This window comes from Rhinichthys klamathensis, unplaced genomic scaffold (genome assembly GCF_029890125.1).
Source record: "Rhinichthys klamathensis goyatoka isolate OS25496 unplaced genomic scaffold, OSU_Roscu_1.1 h1tg000001l_1, whole genome shotgun sequence".
NCBI lineage: Eukaryota > Metazoa > Chordata > Actinopteri > Cypriniformes > Leuciscidae > Rhinichthys > Rhinichthys klamathensis.
The window spans coordinates 3817426-3831846 of record NW_026606555.1 but is presented as its reverse complement, the minus strand read 5'-3'; the positions used below and the strand labels follow the sequence as shown (position 1 = coordinate 3831846).

The window sequence follows — 14421 nt, the reverse complement described above, 5'->3', positions numbered from 1 at the left end:
AAGCAAAAATGAGCATAACCAATGTCCCTCGCATGTGCAGATTGATATTTAAAAGTTTTTTTATTTTTCTTCTTCACACTAAAGTTTAGATATTTAAATAGCATAAAACACCAATAACAAAGTGAACTTAGTAGGTTAGCTGATTACCTTAAAAATCCATAGATATCGTAGTTAGTTCTTACGGCCGTTAAAGGGATAGTTCACTTTGAAATTAATTTTTGATATGTTTTAGCTTACCTCAAGGGCATCCAAGATGTAGGTGTCTTTGTGTCCACAGTATTTTCAATTTTGTTATTTTTAGGTCAAACCGTTCTTGTCTGTCAGTCATATAATGCAGGCCTATGGGGTCCACCTCAAAGAGCATGCACAGAGAAGTCCAAATTAAACATGATTTAAAGCAGCACTCAGTAAGAATTCCGTTTTTGTCAAACAGCGACCCCTAGAGTCGCTGTGGAGCACTTGTACTGTCGTGAATAGCACTCACGCAGAGATGGCTCGCACTCACGGCCGGATCCCCTCCCCCTGTACACCGGTACCTGTTCAGTAGGATGGACGCTGTAACGAGTGGAAATAAGGTATGGCCCCTTTAAGAGCTGCGCGCGCCCAACACCACATGTATACGGCGCCGGGTTATTTCTGTTTGATGCTCATTTTATCAGAATTTTATCAGATCTGTTTTTTTTTTGCCGTAAAGCAATTCGTTACCTCGCGAGACCTGATATCACACGATACTTCCTAACACTCAGAACAACTTTGGGCTCGCCGGCCCAAAGTTGCAAGGGTGGTTTTGCGGCTCACAGACCAGGGGGGTGCGAGACGACCACCATTCAACACGAAATCAATAATATAAACATTACAATGACTCCAAAGCTGTTCGGTTAAGGTAAAAAAGTTACTTAGTTCACCTTTAATGACTCGTAAATGTAAGTACACATTGATGGCCTACGACACGAAACGAGCGGTTTGTGTGAGAAAACGAACAGTATTTATATCGTTTTTACCTCTTGTAATCACAGTCACGTCCAAGTACTAAGATGGCGCGGGCGCCTCTGTCTGACTCTGCACAAGCGACGGCAAGCGGCGGAAAGCCCCGGAAGTGATCTCTCGCGCGTGTACATCACTCATTGTTTACACAGAGATTTCGGACGTTTTACCTTTCACTGTGAAGATCTAAACATATTTAGATATACAGGAAATCGCAATGGAAGACGATTTCGGAAAGAAATTAGAAAAAAGAGAGATTTTACGTCCGAAATCTCTGTGTAAACAATGAGTGACGTACACGCGCTAGAGATCACTTCCGGCGCTTGCCGGCGCTTGCGCAGACAGAGGCGCCCGCGCCATCAGAGTACTTGGACGTGACTGTGATTACAAGAGGTAAAAACGATATAAATACTGTTCGTTTTCTCACACAAACCGCTCGTTTCATTAAATCATGTTTAATTTGGACTTCTCTGTGCATGCTCTTTGAGGTGGTGACCATAGGCCTGCATTATATGACTGACAGACAAGAATGGTTTGACCTAAAAATAACAAAATTGAAAATACTGTGGACACAAAGACACCTACATCTTGGATGCCCTTGAGGTAAGCTAAAACATATCAAACATTAATTTCAAAGTGAACTATCCCTTTAACACTTTCTCTGACAAGCGGATGCAATGAGACCCGTTTTCCGGTTTGGTCACGTGACGCTCCGCATAAAGCCTATTAGAAGCACCCTTTTTATGTCTCCCTCGTCTAACAAACCTGACTCCACTCACCAGCTCATTAGTAGAGATTGCAAGACACGTGTTAGAAATCGCCCCCTATAGAGAGCCTAAGTCCCTCCCCTTCCGGTCGACCACCATGGGACCTTATTTCGGAAAAATATTGCATGGTAGTCAATGGCGAGAGACAATAAATATTTTGATCTCGTTTGAATTGTGCCCTGAATTACACATATGATGTTTGTCAATTTAAAAGATACATTTTAAAGTCAAGAAAGTCGCAGTTTGATGTAAAACTGTTGAGGTATAAGACTGTGAAAATACGTAATTAAAAAGACTACAACCCCAAAAAGCGCACATTTTCTCTCAATGAATGAAGCTAACTTTATTGAAGCTAACGTCTGTGATTTCGTCTATAGTCTTACGTTATAATCGTAACGTTACGCCGTCATGCCTGAGTGTTTTGTACCAGACTGCACACACACGAGCAGCGGATCTCGCTCGTTGTTTCGCTTCCCGGGAGATGTAGTTCATTGAGCGATTTTCACATAAAACTAAATGTCACTCTTCTGTTTTATGACAAACTGCGACTTTCTTGACTTTAATAATTATCTTTTAAATTGACAAACATCATATGTGTAATTCAGGGTACAGTTCAGACGGAATAAAAAGATAAGTTGTCTCTCGCCATTGACTACCATACATATTTTTTTCCGAAATAAGGTCCCATGAGCCGGAAGCGGAGGGGCGGGACTTAGGCTCTCTATACCCTCATGCACTATTCCCTACATTACTCCACTAATATAGTCCACTTGAAGTTGTGAATGAAAGCGAGTGAGTGAATTCGGCACTGAGTGCGCCAGAAAGGCTGCTGTTTTTGTATTGTTTGTGGTTGCTGTTTAATTATCATTTAAAACTTAGCAAACTAGCAGCTCCAGTATAAAAAGATTTACCTTGAACTCTGTCATGGAAACCAGCATTTATAAACCTTAATTAAACAATTTAATAATCAAGTAAAAATGAATTTATACCTGTATGATATTACGCTGTAGCCATGTTGGACCAGCGGTTTGGAAAATGGATGGATGGAAGATTCAGCTTTTTCTGGTCGGACACGGGAATTCATTCGACACGTGACTCTCACTGTGCATTATGGGTATTCTCCAGCCATTGAATTTTCATTACACTCATTATTGCGGTGCATTATGGGTTTGAATGAGTGCACTTGATAACGTCCACTATAGTTTCAGACACTACTACAAATGACTGTCTCCTCAAAAGAGTGCCCTATTTAAGGGTATAGGGGGCGATTTTGTATGCAGCCTCAAATGTGTGTGTTCATTGAGGGACCTATATAAAAATGTGCAGAGGTAGGGGGTCCTCAGGACAGGAATTAGGGTGTTTGATATGCCTTCTTTAATATTTAATAAAAACTGGAAAGAAAATTGTTCTTATGTATGACATTTTTGTAATGGAGGGAGTGTTTACTAATGCTCATCAGCTCTCATCAAAGTCAAAATTATTTAAATGACCAATCAAATCAAACAAGGTGGGCTTTACTGCTCAGAAATCGGGCGGGAACTGGCTTTTCCTCTGTGATCTCTGCATCCCTCCACTAACCACTTCTCTTCTCTTGATGTTGATGTAAGTGCTGATACTCTCTGGCAGCATTAGTCTTCTCATCTCCAGCCCTCGGCTCACAGATGCCCTTCGTGACCATGAAGCAAGGCTCAAAGCTGCTCAGGGGAGATGACACGAGACAAAAGACCCAGCTGACCGGAGCAAGCCTCAGTCTCTCTTCTTCCTCTGGTGTTCTGGTGCCAAGGTCTTTTACTATCAAAATAAGACACTTGGAAAATATTTACAAAATTCTCCTCCCTATATTCCCTCCCACCTTCTACGGGAGATTTGCCAAACCTGCTCTGACATCATCAAAACATCTCGGACCACTTTCCCATTTTTTCTGCATTTAAAAGCAGGGTCTGGTAACCCCATTGCTAAACGCTGTTACGATTCTAATCTCAGATCGCAACAAAGTAAGGGAGACGCCACACAACACCTGCATAAACAATAAGATTGATTTAACTAAAGTAAGAAACATGAAATGTCAAGTGATCAGTGTAATTGTTAGTCAGCGTGTCAGCAAGTAAATGTAAGTGACATCAGTTCAACCCAAACATAAACAATGAAAGGTCCAAATCAAAACATCATAGGGGAAGATGGATCACATGAGAAGTGGAACTGTGGTCTCCTGTAACCCACACATCCCGTCAGCTCTCCGGTAGCCTCATGAGCAGCAACAACACCAGCGGACGATAGTTCTCCATCTCTGTTTGACCCAGGGTGCTTCTCAATATCCCTCCTCGACTCGTCTCCTCGATCCTCCGTCCTCCATCCTATGACCCGGAGACCGATCGAGCTCAGCCATCTTGAAGGACATCTCAGTTCTCTAATTGCACCGTGAGGAGGCAAGGAGTGAGGAGGCTTCCAGAGGAGCTATGAGCGAGGATGCACAGTTGTATGCTTTGCGGAAGTGTTTTATCGACTAAACGTGACGCACGTATAAATTCTCCTCCCCCTTCACGTCGGTCACAATCATTTTAATTTATACTTTACCTTTGCAGTTTACACAGCAAAATCCCCAGTGTTAAATTAACACTGAGAGTGTTAAATTAACACTGAGAGTGTGGATTATATAAACTCTGAGCAGAGAGTTAAATGAACACTGAAGCAGTGTTAAAGTTAATGAGATAATTAAGTGAAAAATTGAGTGATGATTGAGCATTATTGAAGACACCTGATGTTAACAAGCAGAATCTCTGAAGGAGAAAACCGTAATTTTTAAGTCACCATTATGGTGATCAGTGCTTGGTTTAGTTGGGCTCTTGACCCTTAAATCATTAACTTTAGATTTTGTTTGGCTGCTGTATGTGAGTTATAACAGCTAGATGAACAAATAGAAACGGTGATCTGATGGTGTTGATTGTGTTTTAACATAATCATTCATTGACCTGAATCACTGAATAAACATTTACCTTATGGATTTTAGCAGCACGGTAATTTTTGAACATACCATTTTTAGACTTTTCAATGAAATCCAAACGATCAAAAAAAAAAATTCCAAAAAATATTTTATGTAGGCACACACAGACATCAAGAATTAGCATATACATCTCAGCAATGGTGACAAACAGATCACCTCTGAACATAAGCTCATTATTTATTCATGCAGCAATGCATGATGGGAGCCATGAATGAGTTTTGATTGGTGGCACCCAGAATGCACTGCCACATGCTTTATAATTGTCACCATTGTTGAGATTCACAGGCTAATTATTGATGTCTTAAAACAAATTGTAAAAAATAGTTTAAGAGAAACTTAAAAAAATTTTTTATTTTGATTGCATTGTAAACGTTAAAAATATTATGCTGTACAAGGTCACTGCTGCTATAATTAACAAAGTAAACTTTACTCAGAAATCAGGCTCTATATGAGTTCAGTGATTCAGGTCTAATGATTGTGATAATGATTGTGTTAAAACACATCCATCACCATCAGATCACCTTTTCTGTTTGTTCATCTGGCTGTTATAACTCACGTACAGCATCCAAACAAAATCTAAAGTTAATGATTTAAGGGTCAAGAGCCCAACTAAAGCAAACACGGATCGCCATAATGGTGACTTAAAGATTTCGGTTTTGTCCTTCAGTGATTCTGCTCGTTAACATCAGGTGTCTTCAATAATGCTCAATCATCACTCAATTATTCACTTAATTATCTCATTAACTTTAACACTGCTTCAGTGTTCATTTAACACTCTGCTCAGAGTTTATATAATCCACACTTTTCAGTGTTAATTTAACACTGGGGATTTTGCTGTGTATATAAACCACATATCTCACATATTTCAACAGGGTATCTTGCTTTATTATTATGTATTACTAATTTCTTAAATAACCAAACTAATAAACGTATAAAACTTACAGTTATAAATCAGATACAACATCCAAACAAAATCTAAAGTTAATGATTTAAGGGTCAAGAGCCCAACTAAAGCAAACACTGATCTCCATAATGGTGACTAAAAAACTAGATTTTCTCCTTTGGTGATTCTCCTTGTTAACATCAGGTGTCTTCAATAATGGTCAATCGTCACTCAATGAATCACTTAATTAGCTCATTAACTTTAACACTCTTGAGTGTTAATTTAACACTCATATTTTAACACTTTAACACTCTTGAGTTTGGAGCCATATAAACTCCCAGGAGAGTTCATTTAACACTGGAGTTTTTGCTGTGTGTATGGGGCCTAAGACCATCCTGCTGACTATTGCTGAAACTCTTTGGCTGGCAAGAACGAACTTCAAATCATCTATTCCTATTCTACTGGACCGGTCTTCTGTCTTTGACACTGTGAACCACCAGAACATCCTGTCTGTCCTTTCTGACTTGGGCATTACAGGTACAGTGCAGCTCCATGGGGAAACGCTCCTAGCCCTCATATCGCCCTCAGCGCTTGCCGTCATGGCCTTGTGCATTGCAGAAGGACCGGGGCAAGGAGTTTCGACCGCAGTATTGCAATGGTCATGTTCTCACAGTGGTTGCGTTTACATGCACGTTCTTAACCCTATTATGCTTAATAAGCCATCGATGCACATCATCATTTAAACGCGTTAACCCTGTTTCCTTTATCGGAGGAAGGTCATAAACCACTTAAGCATAACCCGATCGCCACAGCTGAATTTTTGCACCTCACGGCGATTTCGACTAGCATGTAAACGCATTAACCTGCTTTCTGTCAGCTTATTGAAGTGCGCGTGTGTGATATGTGACAGGAATGCATCCTTACTGTGGATTTAAGTGCATCCAGAGTGAGCGTTTCGCAGTAATATATCACAAACTCAGACTCTTTCTTGACCACACTCTTTCCAAAATGCAAAATGCTGCATCTGTAACTGCATGATAATATATGAGCCGTAAGTTTCCCGCTGACATGTTGCAATACTCTTCTTCAGTTTTCAATGCTTTATTTAACATCACAACCGAGTCAGATACGCAAATTATTACGTTTTTGCGTCACTACCGGGAAATAACCTGATTTATTAATAAAGTCTTGTAAACGCGTGTTACTTCCGCTGGTTTGCATGTACAGCAGATTGTTTCAATAAGCTGGTTGAGTTATCAGCGTACTGGTGTGCATGTAAACGTGCTCAGGAGATGAACCATCCGTGAAAGCTTTGTCAGCGTGGGTACGACTCAAAAACACGAGGCAGACATCATGGCAGTCCGAGGATAAGAGATCTCGACCGCATCCAGAAACACACATGTGGAAAGGCATCTTTAAAAAGACACTCTGTTTCGCTCTTTTAGGGAAACAGGGAGAGAGAGAGAGGCCTTACAGAGGCGAATGGGCAGAGCGATTGTTTATCACAACCACTCGGCTCCGAAGAACAAATCTGAATATGTACGCCATCTTCTTTTACACCCGTATGTCCGGGGGAGTGGAAATGCACATTCCACTCGCCAGTTTTCATTGGCCTTTTCTCAAAGTATCAGAGGTGTATGAGGCATGTACCATTACAGACTGTCATCCTTCTCCACTCTCTTGTTGAAGTTCAGCATCATTTCTCCATATTTCATCTGTTGTCAATAAACAATTTCTACTGAAGTTACTCAACCGTTTCCTTGAGTCTGTGTTCCCTGACAGGTATCACTTCAACATTAATACTGAATAAAAAGTAGGTAGCACATTTATAATTGAAGAAGTTAAATAACAGTATGGTCAACTCTTAAAGGGATAGTTCACCCAAAAATGAAAATTAGCCCATGATTTACTCACCCTCAAGCCATCCTAGGTGTATGAACGATGTACTAAAGCCTTCATCCGATTGATTTTGAGGACAGCACAGATGCTCCTACAGATGACAATCCTGTGTGTAATTCTGCGATGGTATAGCTAAAGGAAAAAGTTACATCTGAACAGATTGGTTGGCTTTGGGTGAAATTTAGAGAAACACTTTACAATAAGGTTCATTAGTTAACATTACTTAATGTATTAACTAACATAAACTAACCATGAGCAATACTGTATTAGTTCATCTGTTATAGTTAATAAAAATAAAGCTGTTCATTGTTTGTTCATGTTAGTTCACAGTGCATTAACTAATGTTAACAAGATTTTAATAAAGTATTGGTAAATGTTGAAATTAAAATTAACAAAGATTAATTTAATGCTGTATAAGTGCAGTTCATGCTAACTAATGAACCTTATAGTAAAGTGTTACCAGAAATGTTTGATAATTTAAATATTTTATGTAATCTGTATCTTATTTCCTGTTGTAACTCTTATTAGAGTATTGCAGAGTAACTGCCAACTAATTTTTTTTTTTGGTGTATCCAATTTATGTGTATTTATGTGAAATGGAGGAAGCAAGACTGCATCATTTGCTTAATTAACGAGTGTAAAATACAGACTCATTTGTCCCATTTTACTAACTGTAAACTGGTCATTGAAGAACCTTTCTACTTTTTAATTTCAAATAATAATGATACTGTTTAAAAAGTTGATGTTTTTGTTTGCAGTGTGTAATATTTGTACAATATGTCTTACAATATTTTTTACATATTTTTTTAAAATCAATTAGTGTTTATAAGTGCTGCATTCTAATTTTGTCATCCTTTCTAAATGGCATGCGTTTGGAGACTTGTAATATTTGCCAATGGTACACAGAAATGCATTCATTCAGGCTTTATATGTTCTCTGTAATCTTGTCTTGTTATTTTCTATTTTTTGACAGCTCATGTAGGCTAATATAATGTAATGTTTGAGAATAGTGACATCATATGACATATTGAAACTTGAGCTCTGATGTCATGCACCATGTGTACACCTTCTGCTTGATTACTTTCTTCAGGTGTGTTTGATAGTTACAAACAAGTTTTTGATTGTGTTGAAATTATATAGTTATACATACAGTAATATAGCTATCCCCAAAATTATGCATGGACACTAAAATGTATAGCCTAGTGTTTTTTTTTTTTTACAGTCTACTACATCAACAACACTCAGTTTCACAGACAAGGCTGATGTTTGAGCGGTTTAACTGAAAGAAACGTGCACCCGTATATCTTAAAAAATGTCAGTTCCATTGTTTTGTCTCGAGATGCACACCATAAAACGTTTATAAAAGCTACTTAAATGTCCTAATTGAACTAAGGCCTAATCCTGGCTTAATCTAAGCCCTGTCTGTGAAACCAGGCCGAAATGTCATATGGTCCTTAACATTTCAGATATTAGGATTTAATCTTTTATCATATGATAATTATGAGTTGAGAAAAAAAAAATGTTATGGCCATTCACACCATGATATGTTTATATTCTAGATAAATATTGAGATTTAAAAAAAAAACTACCAAATGCACTAGCAAACAGATTATTAAAAATATGACGAGCTATACGACATTTTACTGATATTCATATTGCACAAAAGTCTCGGCGGAAGTGACTCAATAGCGCTTCATGCTGCAGAATAATGCACTTTTAACCGCTCAGAGTTTCACAAAAATGTCTTAAAATCTAATGTTTTCATAAATGCATTTTAATCTCCCACACTGTTGGAGTAATTATCTTAATAAGCTTTTATCGCCGCAGTAAGACGGATATTGTTCACTCTGATCCTGGTTTCAGCTGGATTTCTGCTCATTTGGACTGAAGCTGGACTGAAAAGCACAAAGCGACATAATTTGACGTACAGACTGAATTTGAGTCAGATTGGGATGTGAGCACATTAAATCACATGTGAAATATTAAAGCGTTTTAAGTGTTGGAGTGACAGAAGTCGCGTGAGTAACGTTACAGTGCGCGAGAATAAACACGTTTGAAGAAGAGATGGACCAAAATGAATCATAAAAAGAGTATATTTATTGAAGGTAAGTCAAAAAACATGTGCACTTGTGTTTATTTGTCTTCAATGTGTTTTAATGAGCTGTTTGTCTTGTGTTCGTGTAGAAAATGTGAATATTATCCGTCGGGTTTCACCGTGTGTGTGTTAGCTCACGTGCTAACCGAGCAGCTCCACACAGAAAAAAATACACGCATCTGAGGTCATTAAACAAAAAATATACTTAAATTAAAGTGCATAGTATTACACATGTGTCGTTTGAAGGTCTGTCCTCTTGTTTAAGCGTCTGTTTCAGTGTATGAATGCTAAAACAAACGGAGGCCTGATGCTATGAGACGATAAACAAACCTCTGAAATAATTGAATTAATAAAAGACATTAAAACACAGTAAATGTACTCATGCTGGTTTGCATCAAAAATTAACAAGACATTATCTATTTTCATTCATCACCGCTGTCTGTAGATGTTTTAGCCATGTTTCTCAGTGTTTTAGCGAGGGCCCTTCAATCTCATACAGTGATACATTGTGTACAGTTGATAAATATTAGAATGTTATTTCCCTCTCTGATACGAATGACTATAAAAGAATATATTATGTTGTCATCAGCAGTATCATATTGCCTTCAAAATACATAAAATGCATTAATTACATTTTCAGACATTATGTTGACTGCTCTTGCACTTTAAATGCTTTAAAAGGAAAAATGTCTGGAGCTCTAAAGGTCCCCTTCATTTTACAACTTGAGTTTGAAAAAGTATAAAGATAAGGCTAATTCATGTTCACTGCAGGACAGGTAATAGGACACAGCCATAAAAATTGTAGTAAACACTTCTCTGTCTGTAATAATCTGAAGGTCTGAGCTGAGTTTGGGTTTTAAGTTTAACATTTAGAAAAGTTGTTCCCAGAACCAGTACTATTAAAATAGAACTGGTTCTATTTTTGGTGGGTTACTGTATTAAAATACGGTAACCCACGTAAAAAAAAAAAAACCCTAAAAAAAACAAATAGCTAAATTTCCTATTCCATTACTCCAGTCTGTCAACACTGTTAGGTCTCAATGCTATTGGTCTCAAGTAGACCACCGGTTGGGCCAGTGGTTCAGGAATCTGAAGACAAAAGGGAGGCCACTATTGCATTGCTTCTGGATGTAAAAATTAGTTTGACAATTTCCATAAACTGCCGCTGAAAAGGAGAACAGTCCTGCTCCCCAATTCACATTAAGATTCACATTCCCATTCCCTCTAGATCTCCAGAGTTCCTATATTAGTTTATCTATTACTAGTAATGATTACAGCATCTTGGCAGAAAAATAAAAAGTCCAGAATCGAAACTTTAATGATCTTTTTACTTTAATAAATAAGACCTTGACACCAAATTTCAAATACTAGTGAAATTTCACAATTCTTGATTCCAATTTTTATGGCACAGAAAAAAAACTAGCCTATTTAGAATTCAAATATTATTAACGACAAGTAAATGGGCAGTAATAAAATAAGAACAAAAACTCAAAGTATGAGCAATAGCACAAGTAAATACAATAGAACACAAACATACAAGTGAAATAAACAGTGCTTTTTATGTTTAGGTAGGTTTAACAGTTGTTTAAAGGTACAGAAATTCACATTTAAAGTAATAAAATGTCAAATAACACTGCATAGCCTCCACTGTATAAATTAGCCTAAATATAGAATAATCCTTATTGAAGTTACAAAACTTATTCAGTCAAGAGCATTGAGAGATTTTCTCTTTGTCTTTTGTAGTTTAGTTAACATTAAGGATACAGACAGTAGCAGAAACATTAGGCTTTTGTCACTTTAAAGTCCCCCTGTGGTGAAAATCAAGCTTTTAATGTTGTTTATGTGTCTATGTGGTGTTTTTAATGTACTTTAAGACAAACCATGTGTAAATTCATAAGTCGACAGCATTGCTGAGTATTTTCTGCTTAAAACTGCAGTGAACAGAGACAGTCTCAAAAACACGGTTTGAAATCGCTGGTGTTTCTGACGTCACACACTACTACCTTGTAACCAATCAGATGAACGAGTGGATCTCTGAGCTGGTGTGAGTAAGTGGAGGCGGGGCTCATTTGCATATTCATAGAACCGCGTATACTAAATGAGGCAAGGGTGTCGAGTTACATTCAAGCTGTTTTAAGGCATGAATTATTTTTATCAAGAGAGAAACTTTTAAATGTGTCATGTTGGTGATCAAAGATGAGTTTAAGGGATAAAATGATTGACTACAGGGGGACTTTAAGACATAAGTTTACACATGCGTTATATTTTGCTCTCTTTTAACCATTCTTAGACAATGTGTGCCTGATAAATGTTGTCTTCCTACATGGTTGTTTAAGAAATGAAAAGCTACACACTCCATTAATTAGGGTTAGAAGAACTGATGCCAAACATATAACATGATAGAAACATAAAAGCAATAATGATCCAATCATAGACTCTTAAGCATTTGCCTATTTAAATCCCAACAGCGACTTTATTTTGGCCGGGCATTTTTGACCAATTTGATACATCATTGGTGAATAAAAGTCTCATTACAAGCCTTTTAGTGGTAGTTTAACTGTTACTGGTGATCGCCAAGTTACAGCTCATTGCATCTCAATAAATGCACGTTGCCGTTCTGAAAGTTGATGTATATTTACATCTCATTCTTATTTCTTATTCCACTCAAGGGAAATTGATACCTCATGATATAATCCTTTGCATGGCTGTGCTCTGATACGCTGTTCTCATGTGTTTGATAGCCCTGGATAAGTGTGAGGACAGGAGAGATGGAGGCTTTAAGCAGTCCTGGAGGTGTTCTCTCTCAGATGATAGTGAAGACGACAGCAGACATGAGTAAGGTCATTCAGCACAGAGCAGCTTACAGCCCACTCAAGCATCTCTGCATCAACGCTTTGAGTCGAACCTTATTACTGTGGTAAACAGAGAAACGTCAAGGTCAAAGAGAAGATGGGAAAAGCCCACATGCTTAAATTAACACATTCTGCCAAACTGGATGTGTAGTGGTCCGCTGTGCACAAGAAAAGCTTCTTTTGCTGAAAGTGTACTTCACTTGTCAGTGTTTCTCTGACAGATCATGCCACTGTTTTCATCAGCACAGTCCTCTAAAAAGAGATATTTAGTAGAATGTTTAAGGTCCTCTTTTCATAACAATAAAAGCATACAGTGACTAGAGGTCTGTCAAGCTTCAAAAATGAAAGAAAAAAACTTATGAATAATTAAAACTAGGGCTGTCAGCTAAACGCGTTATTAACGGCGTTCATTTTTTTATCGTGCGATTAAAGTCGGCATGAAACGGAAGTTGAGATCGTCATTTTTTCCTTGTTGTGACGTATATCCGAGTGAAACGGCTTCTGAAATTAGAAAAAATGTAGGGCAGGGCTTGATTTCGTCCTTCGGGAATTGATTGGATCGTTGGAGGTTGGGCGTTGCAAACAAAATGGAGGCAGATTTGAATGTATCTTCTCTGAGAGGCTGTGCACCGATAGCCGCACCCTCATCGGCTCTGGCCGCACCCTTTCGCCATTGCACGTGACCGAAAGAGAAGAGAGGTCGTTTCGAGGGGGGAGGGAAGGGTAATGTATTTGATTAAAGATTATAACGGTACAGGAATTAAAAAAAAATAATGAAGTGCACAGATAAATCATTTATAATAAACACTACAATATTACATATAAAAAGAAGATTTGTCAAATTTGTTTTCACGCCGACTTTAACAGTCTTTTTGGCCTAGCAAACTTTGTAGGTTTTTTTCACATGCTTTTGCAACAGGACGCGGCAGCTATGAATCCCATTTATTTCAATGGCTTGCGCCGCGCGAGGACGTTTTGAAAGCGCAAGCGGATCTAGCTAGACCGGAAACAAAACAACAGGCACGCCGCACACACTCACTTGTTTAGGCTTGCGAGCCGGCCAAATAGTTGGTTAACGTTACGTTTTGAGTGGATGACGAGCGCGAGACGCCGAAATGGATGCCAATAAGATTCTGAATGGAAAGTTTCATTTTAAAAAGTTGCCAAATGGTTCCATTGACAAGACCAAAGTGATCTGTGCGTTTTGTCGTTGTGAACTGAGCTATCATCATCGCAGCGCGTCCAGTCTGAAATACCACTTGATGATGGCCAAGCACACACACACACACACACACACACACACACACACACACACACACACAGCTGAATTCTCCGCCCCCTCGTCAACATCAGGACCTCGTCAGTATTTCTTTCACCCTTTTATTGATGGACAGTGTTACATTGTGTGAGAGATTATTTGCTCCAAGTGAGAATGTTAGTGTGAAATTGAACAGTATTGTCAATGTTGTCTTCAATAAAAAAACATTTGCACAAAGCAAGCCGATCCACTTTTCCATGTTGATAAGAGCATTAAAATGAGAAAAAAGAATGGGATAAAAAGAAATCAAGAGACATTTAGAATAGATAAAAATGTGCGATTAATCGCGAGTTAACTATGACATTAATGCGATTAATCGCGATTAAATATTTTAATCGTTTGACAGCACTAATTAAAACATGACTTGAAATAGACTTGGAATATAGTGCATTAGGTATAAGGACAAATGGTCTCAGTTTTCACTCTAGAACTGAATCTGTTTGATGCCAGGATTCGGTTTGTCTGAAAGGGTTTACATCAGGAAACCTGTTAGATCGAGTCTCCACGTCTAGAATAGTAGATTCAACCCCGGCTGCCGGATCCTGTCTGAAGATCTCCATTTTTTCTGGTATCCAAAACCTGTCAACAGCAAGACAGACATGTCTGGTTCCCAAAATCAGTG

General features: G+C 38.2%; 1 protein-coding gene across 5 annotated transcripts in view; it reads left to right on the top strand.

Annotated features, from left to right (window-relative positions):
* The first annotated feature begins 9202 nt into the window (after window positions 1-9202).
* Window positions 9203-14421, top strand: part of senp6a (SUMO specific peptidase 6a) — a 55312-nt gene continuing 50093 nt past the window's right edge. For 4 of the 5 annotated variants that reach the window (XM_056248767.1, XM_056248745.1, XM_056248693.1 and 1 more), the window contains exons 1-2: window positions 9203-9639; window positions 12371-12464. In XM_056248767.1, the coding sequence (XP_056104742.1) occupies window positions 9609-9639; window positions 12371-12464 (125 nt within the window). In that variant the 5' untranslated portion in view covers window positions 9203-9608. The remainder of the gene's footprint in view (window positions 9640-12370; window positions 12465-14421) is intronic. The other variant, XM_056248831.1, reaches the window with a different exon arrangement.